This window comes from Amborella trichopoda, chromosome 7 (assembly GCF_054954075.1).
Source record: "Amborella trichopoda isolate Santa Cruz 75 chromosome 7, AtrichopodaSantaCruz75HAP2 v2.0, whole genome shotgun sequence".
Taxonomy (NCBI): Eukaryota; Viridiplantae; Streptophyta; class Magnoliopsida; order Amborellales; family Amborellaceae; genus Amborella; species Amborella trichopoda.
The window spans coordinates 30450910-30469081 of NC_142342.1; the positions used below are offsets into that span (position 1 = coordinate 30450910).

The window sequence follows — 18172 nt, forward strand, 5'->3', positions numbered from 1 at the left end:
CTAATAGAAGTGGTGATCCCAGTTGGAAATATGGCTATAACCCATATGCAATACATATAACTGATACTGACATAACTGCAGAATGCCATAATCCTTATTTGGATTCAACTGGCTGCCCAGGTTCTGGGCACCCGCCTGGGCGCCCGCCTAGGCGCTAGACGACCTGGACCCCCTAGGCACCCCAAGACCTGCCTAGCGCGTTTTGAAACTATGTAGTCAGCTAAGAGTACTCTTCTTCTCTGGGATTCCTTTCTTTCTTTACAGGCTCTCTCCTTCCTTCAAGCTCTTTCTGTGCCATAAGACATGGCCATCTGGGGCATCTTTAGTAGTTGTTCTTCTTTAGCCCTTTTTCCTTACCCTTTTGCTTCGGTACAATCAAATCTTGGGGCTACCCAAGATTCACTCACTGATATGGAAATACAACCTTACTAGCCCTGTCTCATTCTTCCATTTTCCATCTGCGTTTGACATACTTAAAGTTTCCTCTTTATGGAGGAATTTGAGTCAACAAAACTATTTGCATGCACGGTGTTGAAAATTTGAGATACAAAAGTTGGTAAATGGCCTTCCTTCCAACACTCATTGCTTTCTTAAAGCATTACCATGTTGTCAACCATGCATGCATTTGTAAAATGACTATGATGCATTATTTGTTGAGTTTTTAATTAGAATTCTCGTGTGTTATTGAGCTAAATGTCCAAATGCAACTTTCGAATGCAATATGCTGTGCTATTGGAGCCTGGCTACTTCTGATCATGTTTCATTAAGGGTTTGGACATGCTGCATCGCTGTCTCCAGACGTTAACATGTCAACATAATGTGTTGTGCAGGTTCTTGTTTTGTTTCCTTTATTTTTTATAAAATATAAAAAATTTAGTTAAGTTGAAAAATTAAAAACTGAAAGAAATTCTAATAAATTGGAAAATAATGGAAACAATAGTATCATGAAGAAAACTAAATGGAACTGGAATGACGCTAAGAGTATAATCTTGGGATCTGACATAGAATGCATCTGAAGTTGTAACATTAATCTTTTCTTGATAATGGTCTATATGTACATCACATGACACAATTACCTCGTTAATATGCTCAAGATTGCAAAAGAAAAAAAGGTAGAAAAAAAAAAAGGCTTGAAGTTATTATAATCACTAAGTTAGCTTAGTAATTCTTGTGAGGTTTGTTTTGATATCTGGTGTCCAAAAAGTAGCTCAGTGAAATGATGCTGGACGTGCTATAATTTTTCCTGTGAGTCTTACACCTATTATGTCTGAATGTGATGCAGGAAAAGAATTCGATACTTATGCTAAAGTTATTGTCAATGCGGCGGGACCCTTTTGTGATTCTGTGAGGAAATTGGCAGACAAAGATGCTCCACTTATGATTTGTCCTAGTAGTGGTGTACACATAATCCTTCCTGATTATTATTCTCCAGAAGGAATGGGCTTAATTGTTCCAAAAACTAAGGATGGCCGTATTGCTTTCATGCTGCCATGGTTGGGAAAAACCATTGCAGGAACTACAGATTCTAGTACAACGATAACAATGCTTCCAGAGCCTCATGAAGATGAGATACAGTTCATTCTGGACGCCATATGTGATTACCTTAATGTGAAGGTGGGTCGGAACTCATCCTGTTCTACCTCTTATGGTTCACTTTCTTTACTTCTCTCTTTCTATTTTTGGTGGCTTAATGTTGAATTTTAGACCTTAATCCTGTTACTTTTATTGGCTACTTCTGTATCTCTTGTTTGTTTCTCAGTATACATTAGGCAAGTATATATTTGTGCATTTCGTAGTACTTTAGCTTTTTTGATACATTAGATAGTGAGGAGACAAGATTATGACTCTTGTTTCTGGTTATGATGAACATTCCAGTTTTATCTCACAGTTGTACTTTTACTATGTTCAGTGACTAACTTGAATATGCTGCTTGTGACATGGTTTTACTCTTCTGTTTAATGCATTTCTTAACAGATCTGGAGGCCATTGTTGTATGCTCCATCTTTTGGAACTCATGTATCTAGAGCCTGTTTGGATTACATATAATTCGTGGATAGTGTGTTTAATATGCACTGGCGCTTCTCCTTATTGTTCTGTGCTGTGCCAATTTCTATAGGGAACCAACCCCTCTTGTTCTTAAAACAGGACTTATTGGAGACGGGGTTTAAAGTTTAAATACCTATTATGCTTTTCCCCTATTGCAAATAAGGCAGATTGATGTGGTGACTTACATGCATCATCCAACCTGGCCCCTCAAGATTTATCAAATTTTGGCAACATATTTCCATTCTGACTAAACATAAGGAATAAAAGATGGCTAACTGCTTGTCCTTCTTCCATTCCAGTCTGTAGTGCAGTTGTACTTTGGGCTCAGAATCATGTTAGCTGAACAATTCCCTAAAATGAAGGAAAAGTGGGTATTGACAATTTTAGCTAATCTATCAGGCGAAATTTATAGAGTCACAGTGTTCTAAGCCTAGATGAATTATTCAATGCGAGATTGAAGATATATGTTTGCGCATGTGTTCATGTGCATGTGTGAATGCTTGTGTTGTGTGTATGTGTATATATTGATAGATAGCACATGCTATGATGTGCAATACTCATAAATCAGTCAGGTTCCCTCTCATGATGAAGTGGATTTTGTCAATTATTGAGTTTCTTATGTAATATTGTGCATGTGAAATGGTCCATGACTTTGTCCAGAAGTCTGCAGTCCACAGTTAACTGTGAGATAAGGATATGAGTTACTGTTACAGGTGCTTGGCGTTAATGTGACAATCTCTCTGGAATAAGTTTAAGAAGAACTTACATATAATGTATCTCAACGGTTCTCTTATTGTTATAAAAGAGGGCTGTCATCGTGAGTGTATGGATAGATTATGTAGCAAAGTTTGAAGCTCAAATATGATTATTAACAGATAAATGGCCTGGTTAGGACTGCATTAGAGTCTTTCATGAAACCCTTGGATCTCTCAGGATTATTCGGAATCTTATAATGGCTATTATTTGGCAACTTAATTTGCAGCCCCAGATGCACAAGGATCCCTTGCAGACATATTGGGAAGAAAAATTCTTGCATTGTAAGTGGCCTAGATAATATCAGACACAATGACAAACATATGTACGATAAGGTTTACTCGACTTATCTGCTAATTGACTCACATGCACTACATGAACTTTAGTTAGGTGAGTAATTGTGAGACTAAATGGCCAAATTATGGAGGCACTTGCTTCATATTGGAACTTGCGTGAAGTCCTATCTCACAATCATATTGACCTATATTGATTGGTGTGTGATTGAATGCTGCTTATGTTTCCCCTTAGTCTTTCACTTTATACAGCATCCCTCTACAGTACTTGCTATTGCTGCTTGAGAATATTTCATAGATGCCGTCTCCTGCCATTTTATTTCGTCTTTTCCATTGAAGTTTCACTGTGCTGCAAGTTGGGTAGGATATGTTGACAGTTGAGGATCTACTATGGCCAACATCAGATACCTGTTGGAGACAGCTTCTATCCTCATTACACCTGGCCTGTTGTCCAAGGAACTCAGTGGTCCACCATGGTGCATGGTGAAGAAAGGATAGTGAATACCCTGGATACCCTTCGTATCTACGGAACGCTAGTGGTTTTACAAAATTCATGCACATTAACTACACTAGTGCCTGAACCATGTGAGGTGATATGTTTGCATTTTACTCCTGGTCTCTTCATCGTAGGTCTGTTTTAAGTTGAAATTAAAGTGGAGACTAAAACAGTTTGGTATGATCTAGAGAGAGAGAGAGAGAGAGAGAGAGAGAGGAAAGAAAATAAAGATGATGGAGGGAGAGGTGTGAGAGATAGAGAGATAGAGAGGGAAGGAGAGTGTCATTGAGGTCACTTGTGACCTCTACCCCTCTTATAACATTAAGTATTAACCCTAATTACAACTGATGGACAATACTTCCCTTATTTAGAGACATAAGAAAAATAAGGACTAAAACAAAAAAAAAATGACAGTTCTGTCTATCAAATACAATAAAGCTTATTCCTTTTATTTACAACACTTGCCCTCAAGCTTTTTTTTTTTTTTTGGGTGAGTACTTGCCCTCAAGCTGGTGCATAGATATCGATCATACCAAGCTTGCTTGTAATATCATGTAATCAGTTTCGTCCAACAGCCCTGGTGAAGATATCTGCAAGTTGATCTTTCGATTTCATATGAGAAGTGTGAATGATCTTTGCAGCAGCCTTCTCTTTGATAAAGTTACAATCTACTTCAATGTATTTTGTCCTTTCATGGAAAACAAGATTTTCTGCGATATGAATGGCTGCTTCATTGTCACAATATAGAGTCCTGGGAATCTTAACTCTAACACCCAAATAAAAAAGCACACTTATTGATCCACATTATTTTGCATGTACCATGAGCCATTGCTCTGTATCCTGCTTCAACACTTGATCTTGCCACCACATTTTGCCTCATGCTTTTCCAAGTAACTAGGTTACCCAAAATGAAGGTACAATAGCCAGTTGTGAATCTTCCAATCAGTTTGAAACCCAACCCAATTAGCACCTCTGTAAATTGAAACATCGAAATGTCCTTGATTTGAGAAAGATATCCCTTTCCCTGGTTTAGACTTAAGATATCTTAATATTTTGTACATAGCATCAAGGTAGGGTTTACGTGGTGTATGCATAAATTGGTTGACCACTCTAACTACATTAGAAATGTCTAGTCAAGTGATTGTGAGATATATAAGCTTGCCCACTATTCGTTGATATCGATTAGGATCTATAAGGTGCTCTCCCCTTTCTCCATGAAGTTCATGATTGACTTCTATAGGAGTATCTATTGGTCTAGATTCCAATATCCCCGTTTATTGTAACAAGTCCAACACATTTTATTTAGGAGGTGACTATCCCTTTCTTTGATCTTGCCACTTCAATTCCCAAAAAATACTTAAGGGGTCCTAAATCTTTAATATGAAACACCTTCCTTAAATAAGATTTAAGATCCTCAATGCCCTTCACAATATCCCCTATCACAACAATATCATCAAAGTACACAATAAGGGCAATAATTCCAACAATAGCCTTCTTCACAAGGAGTGTATGATCAACTTGACTCCTTTTGAACCCAAATTTCAGCAGTGCCTCACTGAATTTTTTGAACCACGCTCTTGGAGACTTTTTAAGTCCATATAGTGCCTTCTTTAACTTGCAAACCTTTCATGTCTACCCTTAATCTGAAAACTAGGAGGCATTCCATATAGTTTAGTCCTTGGATGTTTCCATGTAAGAATGCATTCTTAACCTCTAGGTGATGGAGTGCCCACGATTTATTTGCAACTAGTGAAACAATGATCCTTGCAGTGTTCGATTTGGCCACAGGCATGAAAGTATTTTTGTAGGCTATACCAGGAGTCTGGGTTAAACCTGTTACACCCAATCTTGCTTTTTTTGTATCTTTCAATGGTACCATCATCTTTGTATTTTACGGTGAATACCTATCGACATCCTACAACCTTCTTCCCTTTAGGAAGTTTAGTGATTTCTCATGTATTATTCCGCTCAAGTGCTTGCATCTCGTCACCCCTGGCAGCTTTCTATTGTGATTGTGAAAGTGCTTCTGCAACACTGGAAGGTATTCTAATAGAAGATAGAGCAGATATGAAGGCATGATGAGAGGAAGGCATGATGAGAGGGAGGCACAAGATTGTAGGATATGAAGTTTCCTACTGGTGTTGAGTGCAGGAACGTGAACCCTTGGGAATAGCAATAGGTAAGTCTAAATTAGGATTCTCTGAGAGGCTGAAAGAGTGACCTGGGTTAGGGTCAGTTTCTGTTTCCGGGTTAGCATTCGCGGTATGGTCGCTTAGCTGCGGGTTGCACCATTTTCTTCTTTGTGGTATACATCTTCTTCTTTGAATGTGCATCATTCCTTTGAGATAAACCACTCTTCAAATAAAAGTGGTGTGGGAATAGGAAGGGGAACAACTAATGTGCTCTCTTTACGAAGCTGTATCGTATTCTCCCCCTTAAGAGAGCACTTAGGACCTATATAGGAGAAGTATGGAACAAATTCAAAGAAGGTGACATCCATGGAGGCGTAGCGGACCTTCGTAACAGGATCATAACATTTGTATCCCTTTTGATGAGAAGAATACCCAAAGAATACATTTTTCAGCTTTAGCATCAAGCTTGTCCCTCTTTGGACCAAGGATGTGGACAAAACATACACAACCAAACACCTTGGGAGGTATAGGGAACATGGGTGAGTTAGAATGAACAATTTCAGCTGGTGATTCTCCCTCAAGAACATGAGAGGGCATGCAGTTTATTAAAAAGGCAGCAGTGAGAACTGCTTTAGAACATAAATTTTTTGGAACTTCCATTCCAAGTAGACGGGCTCGGGTGACTTCCAACAATTGTCTGGTTTTTTCCATTAACTATACCATTTTGCTGAGGTGTGTATGGACACTTTGTTTGGAACTCAATTTCTAGATCAAGAAGATAATCTGTGAGTTTGTTTGACACATACTCGTTGCCATTGTTAGATCGCAAGACTTTAATTTGTGCATTATATTGACTTTTAACTATTTTGTGATAGACATGGAATAGATTGGGAACTTCATCTTTGTGTTTTATTAGATAGTTGTAAATCTAGAAGAATCATCTAAAAATGTAATAAAGAAACAAAATCAAAACACAGATACAACTGGTAAAGGACCCCACACATAAGAGTGTATACGAGAGAAAATAACATCACTCTTTTTATTGATACTGATAGAAAATGAAGTTCTACAATGTTTTGACAACTCACAAATGTCACATTGCATCTGAACTTGACTTAGAGACTCAAACAAATTAAGAACTAAAGAACGTAAAGTAAAAGACGATGCATGGCATGTCGGGTGTGCCATAAGTACATCCTTTCTTTATTAGCAATTGAAGATGTAACTGCTACAGTCAAGGCACGATCAAGAGTCTCCAAAAAGTACCCTTTATTTTCACGACCATATCCATATGTCTTCCCCATCATCAAGTCCTGGAATACACGGTGAAAAGGGAAAAATGTTATACTGCAGTTTAGGGTCTTTGTGAGATTATTAACTGACATGGGGTTACCATAAATATTGGGAACATGCAACGTGGAGGACAAGTTAATAGAAGGAGTAACATGTATGGTTCCCTTTCCTTTGATTGGAATAAGAGAACCATTCGCTATATTAACTGATCATGACTAGAACAAGGGATACAAGAGGAGAAAAATCAACCATATCAGTCATATGTTCAATTTCTCTAGAATTAATGATCCAAGGGGTTTCAGAACTATTTACAGATATGATGCGTTTATGCAGATATTTGATTGTGAATGTGAGACTTAGAAGTGAAAGAAGGGTCTCGCATGGAAGTCTGCTGCTTCAAATCAAGGAGCTTCTTTTAGGAATAGTCACCAACTCTTCTTGAGGTGCAAAGGAGATGGTATCTTGCTGCCCTTGAGTAATTAGGAAAGTTTTGCCTTGGGCGTCCATCCAGATTCCAACATGTTTCCCTTGTGTGGCGAGTCATCCCATAGTGGGTGCAGTTTAATTTGTCCTTCCCATCAGATGTGGCGTTTCCATGGCCACATCTATAACCTCGGCTCCCAAAAACGTTCTCCACGTCAAGTACCACTCAAACATGTGAATAGGTTAGGTCTTTTAGTTTTCACCCATAGACACTGCCATTATCTTGTGTTGAGGTTCTTCACGTTGAAGAAAGGAAAAAAACAATACCAAGTGATGGCAGAGTCTCGCCACCATGAACATTTTCCCTAATTGCTTCATATTCTCCATTTACTCCCCTTAAAAATTAAAAAATCTTCCTTTGGTCTAGTCTCTCTCTGTTCTTTTGCACAAGAAGAACACTAAATGTAAGAGTGTCAACAGTCTAGGCCGGGGTTCTGGCTTTCGAGCTGGGCTTGAGTTCTAGGCCGTTTTGGGGCCTAATTTCGAGCCAACATTTGGGCTACATGCGGGGCCCAAGCTGGGTAATTAAATAGGAAGCTATTTTGAGCTGGGTCGGGCTTTAAGCGGGAGTCTCGAAAGCCGGAAAAATATTTCAATCGTCGCCCAAAACCTTTTTTTGTTCTCTCTCTTTCTCCTGCTTATGAAACGTTTTGTTCTCTCTGCCTCTCTCTCACTGTCTTTCGTAGCACTTTTTTGCTCTCTCTCAAAAATCCCAAAACGAATATACTGTCTCTCTCTCAACCCATCTCTCTTTCTCTCAAAACCCTCACAAAACACCCCTCTCTCTTCTATCTCGCTCCGAAGAGCTTCTAGATTGAGAAAGTCGAAGTGGATGATTTCTCTTACCTGGATTTAGAGAGATAAGGAACGACAACCTCTATCATTCTAAATAGGGAAAAAAGGTATGGGTTTCTTGATGAAAGAGTTTGATAACAGAAGGCAGAGCGTAAACTCGACTTACGAGCTGAAAGTTCACAAATTGAGCAGAAAGAGCTCCAACTCTACCATGGAGAGCAGAGAGCTCCAATCCATAGCTGCCATTAGAGAGAAATCTACCCAAAAGCCACAAGTTTTAGGCCAAAAACCAGAGGCCCCACCTTCCTCAGTACCCTCTTCGAAAGCCCACATCCATGGCCTCTCCGAGAAGCAGAGACGGTTCCAGAGAGAGAGAGAGAGAGAGAGAGAGAGAGAGGGTTTCAGGGGGACAGAGAGAGAGAGGGGTCTCAGATAGAGAGAGTGGGGTATTGTGTGAGAGAGAGAGAAGGTTTTAGAGAGAGAGAGGGGTTTTAGAGAGCTTTGAGAGGTGGGGGTTCCATAAAGAGGGGGTTTTAGAGAGAGAGAGGGGGTTTCACATTGAGAGAGAAGGTTTCAGAGAAAGCGAGAGAGGGGGTTTAGAGAGAGAGATTCAGAGTGGGGGTTTGGAGAGAGAGGGAGAGGGTTTACAGGGAGAGGGTTTCAGGGGGACAGAGAGAGAGAGGGGTCTCTGATAGAGAGAGTGGGGGTTTGAGAGAGAGAGAGAAGGTTTTAGAGAGGGGTTTTAGAGAGCTTTGAGAGTAGGAGGGGTTCCATAGAGAGGGGGGTTTTAGAGAGAGAGAGGGGGTTTCACGTAGAGAGAGCAGGTTTCAGAGAGAGCGAGAGAGGGGCTTTAGAGAGAGAATTTCAGAGAAAGGGGGTTCAGAGAGAGAGGGAGAGGGTTTGCAGAGAGGGGAACTTCGAGAGAGTGAGAGACATTGGCCACGTGGGCAAAAGCCTCTCCCTCTATATTGTTATTAATAAAATAGCTTTGTTTTTTTGTTCTTCTTTTTTTGGGGGTGGGGATGGGGACTTTGGACACTGGTAAATTTGGAGTTATATATGGACCAATTAGATCTTAACGACAAAAAAATAAAATAAAGACCTATATTTGGGTTGGGACGGGCCTAGACCCAGGGCCAGATTGAAAACATATTTTTCGGGCCGGCTCGGGCTGACCCGTGCTTCATAATGATTTTGGGCCAGGTTTAAAACTATGAACTTCGGGCCGGCCAAAAAATGTTTTGGGCTTGATCGGGCTCGAACCCGGCACAGTGGCAGCCCTAACTATATGGGTTTGATGCTGGTTTAATTCATCAAAAGACCACGTTGATGAGCATAATTGTCTCATAATAACAAGTTACTGTGTTTAAAATCACTGATTTGCTACAACAATTCATAAACCCTTGCATTATTTTTCTTTTGGTAATAAGAATCAGAGGCTACGTGCCATAAATCCTTGGAGGTATTGTAGGTCATAAAGGATCGACTCATATTAAGCTGCATAGAAAAGAGTATCCAATTTATAATAGCCATAGCTTCAGCCTCCCAGTCTGCATATTTAGTATCCTTCAGGTCTGGTTTTTCGACATGACCGTCAATGTATCCTAGGTCTTTTCTTTCCACCCAAAAATAGTCTAACCGACCTAGCCCATTCTCAATAGTTGGTTCCATCAAACCTAACTGTGGTGATCATAGATTCAAAAAGCGCTAGGCGGCACCCAGACGGCCATGGGGGTCCAGACTACCCAACGCCTAGGAGGGCACCCAGAACCTGGGCGGCCGAGTTGAATTTTGATAATCCATAAGACCATAATCCCAGTTGCAACAAAAAAAGATAGAAGTCGAGAAGAGAATTTTGATAATCCATAAGACCTTAATCCATATTTTTATACAATGCTAAAAGCCTAAAATAGTAAAACCATAGTCTGATACACTGTAGACTGTACACACAACAGTTAGATAGTAGAATTAGAAACTGAAAATAAGAAAAAGAAAATATACAGAAATTTAGAAAATATACAGACTACAGTCTAGGACACAATAGTCAATACTCAACAATCAACACTCAACAACAAGAGTCTTCAGTCATCATCATCATCATCATCAGAAGGAATAGGGTAAGCCTCATCATATACATCAGATTCGAGGCCATCATCATCAGAGTCATCTCTCTCTTCAATATAACGCTCGTCCTCCTCTGTTTCTTCTGAATATGCATCTTCCTCTTCTTCTACCTCCATGTTACTAGTATCTGCAGATGAGGCCTTAGAAGTCTTGGTTGCTCTACGTTTTTCTATCTTTTTGTGCTTCCCTAAACGCAAATGTTGTATAATCTCCTCCCTAGTAGCTTCAGGGACATTTTTACACGGGGCAACATCCCCCTTAATACCGGCAAGGTGTTTTATAAACCGGTAAATGCCCGCATTAGTATCCTTTCTACAATAATTACATTTAATACGATTTTTGTCATTCAGATTAGGGTTATAACCAAACTTCCAACTTGGATCACTACATCTAAAAGAACCTGAAGAAGATATTTCCATAGAACAAGGCTCAATTTCATCATTTTCTGGTTCTTTTAAATTCAAAAATTGTTTAATCTCATTCCGAATAGCTTCATGAACCTTTTTACAAGACGCAACGTTCCCTTTAATACCAGCAAGGTGTTTCTTGATTCAGTTTGATATATTTTTCACAAAAATTATACCTTATACAATTTTTATTGTTTGGTTTTTGTGTTATAACGATACTTCTAACCCGGATTACTTCTTCTAGAAGAAGCATAAATAGATTTATTCAAATGACAAGGATTTTGTTCCTGATTTTGTTTTACATATCTCATATATTGCTTAATCTCCTCTCTAATATCTTCAGGAACATTTTTACAAGAGGCAACATTCCCCTTAATACTGACAAGATGTTTCTTAGACCGGTTTATGCCCCCTTTTGTATATTTTTCACATTAATTGCATCTAATGCAATTTTTGTCATTTGGATTTGAGTTATATCCATATTTCCAACCTGGATCTCCACTTTAACTAGATCCTGAAGAAGATATCTCAAAATAAAGCAAGCAATCTAAAATATAATGTTTTGCACTTATTTTGATTGCTTGAACTCCAACTCCCACCTCTGAGATATTTTCAGGTGCTAAAATAATAGAAAACACCCTGTAATAAGATTATAAAACTCCAAAACTAAATCCAATCTACCTAGGTGATGTTTGGATCCATTTTTCATAACTTTGTGACGCACTTTGATCAAATGAAAATCACAAAATTTAGTTTCTTTGAAGTTTTTTTCTCCACGGTACCTCATCTTGTAGGTGCCTAGTTAAGTCGTCCATAACTAAGACAAAGAGGTACGGGCTCGCTGACCCTTGATGTAGATCTATTGTCACTGAAAACTCATTCATCTCTCCACTAGCGGTTTGTACACTAGTAACCGCTCCATCGTACATATCTCTCACCAAGTCGATGTAGTGTTTAAGGACGCCTTTCTCTTCCAACACCCGCCAAATCAAATCTCGAGGTACTCTATCATAAGCTTTTTCTAGATCAATAAAGACCATGTGGAGGTCTATCATAAGTTTTCTCTAGATTAATAAATATTAAGTAATAACCCTAATTACAACTTATGGATAATACTGCCCTTATGTGGAGACACAAGACAAATAAGGGCTAAACAAAAAATAAATGCAGTTCTGTCCATCAAATACAATAAGCTTATTCCTTTTACTTCTAGCATTTTGTACATCGAAGGGGATAATAGGACTATAAGATGTGCCCAGCATAGGACATTATCTTCACTTGCTTTTGCCTTTTTACTTGTAAAAAGCCTTTCTTCTACCATTTGATGTTATGGATTACAATTTGTGGCATGTCATGTTTGGCTACACCTTCTCCAACCTGCTGAAGAGCTGTGATGCTCAAGAATATTTATGAATGTGAACAATGTCTGCAAGGTCCTCCACTATCGTGCAATATAATTAAATGGTATACTAGTATACATAAATAACTGAATAAGTTTATATAAGGTTGCAACCTTAAAATGTAGAATTAAATGTACACCTAAAAAATCCATCATAAAAGGTTGTTTGGATGTTGGAAAACCTTCTAATTGATCATCTCAACATCGAGATGTACAAATATGAAAAGAAAAAAAGATTTCGAGTCTGTAACATAGTGTATCTTGCAACACATTATTTGGATCGTCAATTTTCATGATTTTCATGTGTTTATAGATCTACTTGATTTGAACCATTTTTAGAATTTAAAAGTTTATAATTAGAGATGAACATAGATTCTCAAGCCATCCTAAGAATTTTTTATTTCAAAATTACATTTATGATAAAATTTAGAGGTGCACTTAATTAGATTGTTTAAGGTTGCAACCATATGCAAACCACACCCATAATTAAATGGTATATTAGAATATTGTTTAGAGACTATTGAAACCTTTTTATAGATCTATGTCATGTATTTATTTCACTACGATAGTTATTTAATTGATCAGTATGCTTTAGACTCATTTCATTTGCTTGCTATTTATTTTTTAGTAGTTTTGTGGTTAGGAACAATCTGATCCAATAGTTCCACAAATATCCTTCTTGTTCGATGGATATGTATTGCAGTCATTAGTTTTTAATCAGCACTGCAACGCAAATATTTAATCAGCACTGCAACGCAAATATTTATGAATTTTTGAGTGTCTGTATTTCTGTGTGGAACATCATTTGAACTCTAGTTCGATTTTCCCAAAGATCTCATATTGATGTGATTCATAGGAGCATGACCTGCATTTGGCATAGGCAAATTCTTACCATTAGGCAGATCCAGTCATGTTTTGCCTGATCTTCATGATTACCTGTTGCGTTTTAGTTTCTTTTATGGTTATTTCTCCTTAAATGTGTTGGGACAAATTTGTGGATTTTGAATTGCAGATGATGTCCTTTTTTGCTCAAATTGTTGTTGTTTAGGATGACAGTTTTACTGGTCATGTGGTATAACTAGTGTAACTGACATTTGTTTTTGATACATGAAACATATATTTTATATTCCACTATAATCGTTGTCATGTTATGAGTTTTGACAGAATATAACTATCTTGATTTGTTTGAAATATGGCACTCATGCTCAATTCTTAAAATTTAGGAGCTTCTAAATAATTTTGGGAGCTTGTGTGGTTGCCTTTTACTTCTTCATCTAGAGGTTTCTACTTAAGATTCTTCCTATCATTGTTGGAGATCAATCTGCTGTCGGATCAATATTTGCAACACCTGATTTAGCTGGGCTTGAAAACCTGGCAAAAGGGTTTAGAAATATTTCCTTTTGGAGGCATTCACTAGTTTAGGGTCCAGTTCGCTAGAGACAATCCATGCTTCTTTGTTTCATTATGAAGCTCATTATGAATATCATGTGAATAACTGAATGACAATGGCAGTTGAAAGTTGCAGGTACGCCGTACAGACGTTCTTTCCGCTTGGAGTGGTATACGCCCATTGGCTATTGATCCATCAGCAAAAAATACTGAGAGTATTTCCAGGGATCATGTTGTGAGTGAAGAGTATCCTGGTCTGATCACAATTACTGGGGGAAAGTGGACTACCTACCGAAGGTTAAACAAAGTTATTTTATCTATTGGCATTTTGACAGTTAAAAATGAGTACAGTTTACATTTTGTTGATGCTTTTTCCTTGGACTTTTTTCTCTTGCTGACATATTTGAACATATAGAAATTTCAGATTAAAATAATTGTAAGCTATATAATTTGAAAAGAGAGGGTCCCTGGAAAGAGAAAAGGGGGGGCGGGGGGTGTGGTTTGGCTTCAGAAGGATGTTGTGTTTTGTCCAGCCGGGTAATAAGCTGTAGAATTGGGTGTTCCTAGAGTTCCTTTGGGTTTTTGTAGCACACCCTTTTGTTTTAGTAGATTAATAAAAAAATAAAGTCATTTGAGTAGGTTTTATTTTTTATTTTTTGGTTATCATTGCTCGAACCAGGCTCAGGTTGCTGTGTGGTTCAAGCTTTTCTTAATTACTCAAATAAGATAGAAGATAGAAGAGGCAAAACCTAGGTTCTTACCATCCTAGAGTTCCCTTTCTTACACATGCATAAGGAAAAGCAATAGAATGCATGTGTATGTAGAGATACTTTATTGATGCATTTATTTGTCTTTTATTTTGTGCATCACTTTGCATTCAATATTTTAATCTCAATGCCTTTATTTGCTTTCAGTATGGCTGAAGATGCAGTTGATGCTGCCATAAAATCTGGCAAACTCAACCCATCTGGTGACTGTATAACCAGTCGTCTTCACATTATTGGAGGAGATGGATGGGATCCTGCATCATTCACTGTGCTTGCACAGAAGTTTATACGTATGAAGAAGACATATGGTGGTAAAATTGTTCCAGGTGTAATGGACAGTGCAGTAGCCAAACATTTGGCACATGCATATGGAAGCATGGCTGATCGTGTAGCCACCATTGCTCAGGTTAGATTTTTCTCTCCATTATTCGTATATTTTGTTTTAGATGAGGTTACATTCCAATCACATTTTCCCCTAGTGTACATTTGTTTCCCTTCAGAATTTTCTTGCAGCTCATTAACTTTCGGGAATTTGAAGGGTTCTTCTGTATGACAATTTCCAAATCTCAATTATGTTATAGTCATTGCCATATTGGTACTGAAATATCAGAATTCATTATTATAGCACTCCTTTCTTTGCCTTACATTTTTGAGCTTATATATTTACGAAATGCCTTTGGCAACCCTTCTTTAAGGTATGTCAGATTTCTTCATTGATGTTCTGTAAACTACAGATGTTTTTTGGATAAATTTTAAACAATAGAATATTCTTGATGTGTATTTAAATATTTCTTAATCATAATTCTTACATCAAAGTTCTTTATTTAGAGGTGGTCATTTCACTTATTAGTCTTTACATTTTAGCATTAGAAACCAAGACCATAGTGCTTGGCTAGTCTTTACATTTCACTTATTAGTCTTTACATTTCTTAATCATAATTCTTACTCATGCACTATGCACTAGTCTAAGACCCCAAATCTAGGCTTCTCAGAAATTAGTGGGATGAAATGAGGGATAACCTAATATTTGTTATCAAAAGTAAATAATCTACTTTCCTCTATGGTCATGATTACAGTAGAAAAGGTCCACAGGTGTACTGTAAACAGGTGTATAGTTGTAAACACTGCCTGTGTTTTGTTTCCTCAATGAGTTGTGCAGGCAAAGTTGTCACCCCCTACAAGCTTTGCTATAATGAATTATCTATTCCTCAAAATATGAGCAGAATCCAATAAATAAGCACTGAAATAAGTAAAGACACCAAATTACCCTCAAAGGTTTGAGAGTAGATAATCAAGAGAGCGTATAGCACGATCCTGCTGAAGCATACTATGCACTTACTCCCTCGGGTGAAAGAGCTACTTACGAGAATCATTGAGATTTTGGGATCACCTATGGATAATTATTTTCAAAAAAATAAGAAGAATTTTGAATTCTTAAATACTCGGATCTGACTGCAAATATTGGATGGTCTTTGTCCAATCTTAGGATGTTATCGTTTTAGGCACACAGGTTTTTTTGTGTTTGGTTGAAGTGGTTACATCCTTAAAATTGCAGGCCTAAAATTACTCCTAGACTGGGTTTTACTTGAGGGAGTGAATGGAGGAAATGCTCCTATTGGATCGTAGAATCTATAATCAAAATGATGCTATGTATGAAAACTAAATGATCAATGTGAGTGCAATGTTCCAAGAACACAGGATTTACAGAGACACTCTAACACTGACCAGAACAAGATTGTTTTGATCAATATACAAGTGCTAACTCACTTTAACCTTTTGGATTCTGAGAAATCGCTACCTTGAACACTTCTGCTAAAACAGCTGGTCTATTCGAATGCCGTAAACAATAATCACCATGATGAGAAGTTCTATGCAAAAACCTATGCTTCATTTAGACCATGAATTACTAGCTTGGGGACAGTTTTTTGTTGCTGATGCTGTTATATTAAAGCTAGGGCCTTAACCAAACCTCGAAGAAAAACTGAACGCAAAATAGTCTTAATTGAAATGAACCAATATTTATGTTCATATTAGAGTTTGAAGTTGGATCCCATAGTTTGCTTCTTGCTCTTCCAAGATGCCAATGAGAAACCAAGGAATGTATCAATGCCCAATCAAACAACATCTAAGTTCTGGGATGACTGAACCACGGCAAGTCATTTTAACTTTTGTTTTATTGTGAAATGATGCATATCTGTTGATTTTACACATGGTTATGTGTTTTGAAATGTGGACTACTTGTGCATATTAAAATTGCTCTTTTTTTTTTAACGAGTATGATGAAAGACTCCTCGCCATGCAGCCTTCAATGGATAAAAAAGTACTTGCTATGCAAACTAAATTATTAGGTCCAGTGTTTACATCACATACAATCCACTTCTGGTAATTCATGTGAAAAGGACCTTCTATAATGAAATATAATCTGCGACCCTTGTCCTTCAAGAAATCAGAAGAAATCAAATATGTTCCTTTTTCATATTGCAGTATGAGAATCTAGGAAAGAGACTAGCACATGGATATCCCTATCTAGAGGCTGAAGTGGCATATTGTGCTCGCAATGAGTACTGTGAGTCTGCTGTTGACTTCATTGCCCGGAGGTCTCGGCTTGCATTCCTTGATACAGATGCTGCCAATAGAGCGTTGCCACGTGTCATCGAAATATTGGCTGCAGAGCACAAGTGGGACAGGGCACGAAAGAAGCAGGAAATACAGAAAGCCAAAGACTTCCTTGAAACCTTCAAGTCTTCGAAGAATGCCCAATTCCATGATGGGAAACACATAGGTGAGTCTTCAAATGTTCTTTTCCACAATTGCCTTTTCCTGTACTATCTTATTTTCCAAGAACTTTGCAGGTTAATAATTTTCAGTGGCCAACAAGAGAGAATCTTTAAACAATATTTTGGCATGTTTCTTTCAGGCTCATGATTTTGGAATGGAGTATGACATGAGCATGGGGAACTTTTGCGTCTCCACTAAAGCAGCAAAGGCAAGCTAGCGACTGTCACTTGATATATGCATAGGGTGAAGGGTGTCAGAGCTTTCTTATTTGCTTATCCGCAATTTCTCCTCTATGGAATATGACATGTAAATATAACATGGAAGGTCTATGTTATATTTGCAATTTTCCTAAGTAATTATGTGGCAATATTGGGTGATACTAATTAAAATTGGGATTGCCTTCTGGCACCCCATCTCAAATAAATTTAAGAAAGAAATGGACCAAGCACATTGCTTGAAACAGGAAGAACTTCCTCCTTGAGGGGTTGGCTGTGTTCAGAGTGCACAGCAAGAGAGTAATGATGATATCAGAGAAGTCTCCAAAATCTCTAACTTGTGAAACTTAACTCACAGATGGAATCAATATTTTGTTTCAGCGAGCCTGTTGTTGATATTTAGCTGTGATGAAATTATAATAAATTTTGGAGTACGAAAGAAGGTTAACCATCTTTCATTTGCCTGGCCAGATAGACTTGGACATTGATTTGTTTTTTCTAATTATTGTTTTCGTATTTCATGCATCTCATATAATTGACAAGCATATGTTGTCATTTTAATTTGAGAACGTGTTGGTGTACAAATGAGTAGGCATATGCTGCTTATAAAATCACAACCACCACTTTCCCGAAAATTGTAGTTTCTTTAATTGAAATCCTGGTTGTCCATTTTTGAGACTTATATAAAACGGGCCCAAATTTTTGTGACATTACTAGTAGAACACCCCACAGCGTTTCATGAAAACTTTTGCATCGATGCAACAATACACGAGAACGTCGGCAGTTAGTCGCCTTCATGGCT

General features: G+C 37.8%; 1 protein-coding gene across 2 annotated transcripts in view; it reads left to right on the top strand.

Annotated features, from left to right (window-relative positions):
- The window catches only part of SDP6 (FAD-dependent oxidoreductase family protein), a 34132-nt gene extending 16378 nt beyond the window's left edge, over positions 1-17754 (top strand). The window contains exons 3-7 of one of the 2 annotated variants that reach the window (XR_016059843.1): positions 1283-1614; positions 13734-13907; positions 14525-14783; positions 16862-17159; positions 17295-17754. Coding sequence is in view for 1 of the 2 variants with exons in the window: in XM_006848829.4 (XP_006848892.1) it covers positions 1283-1614; positions 13747-13907; positions 14525-14783; positions 16862-17159; positions 17295-17302 (1058 nt within the window). In the remaining variant the exon portion in view is untranslated. The remainder of the gene's footprint in view (positions 1-1282; positions 1615-13733; positions 13908-14524; positions 14784-16861; positions 17160-17294) is intronic. The other variant, XM_006848829.4, reaches the window with a different exon arrangement.
- Positions 17755-18172: the final 418 nt, after the last annotated feature.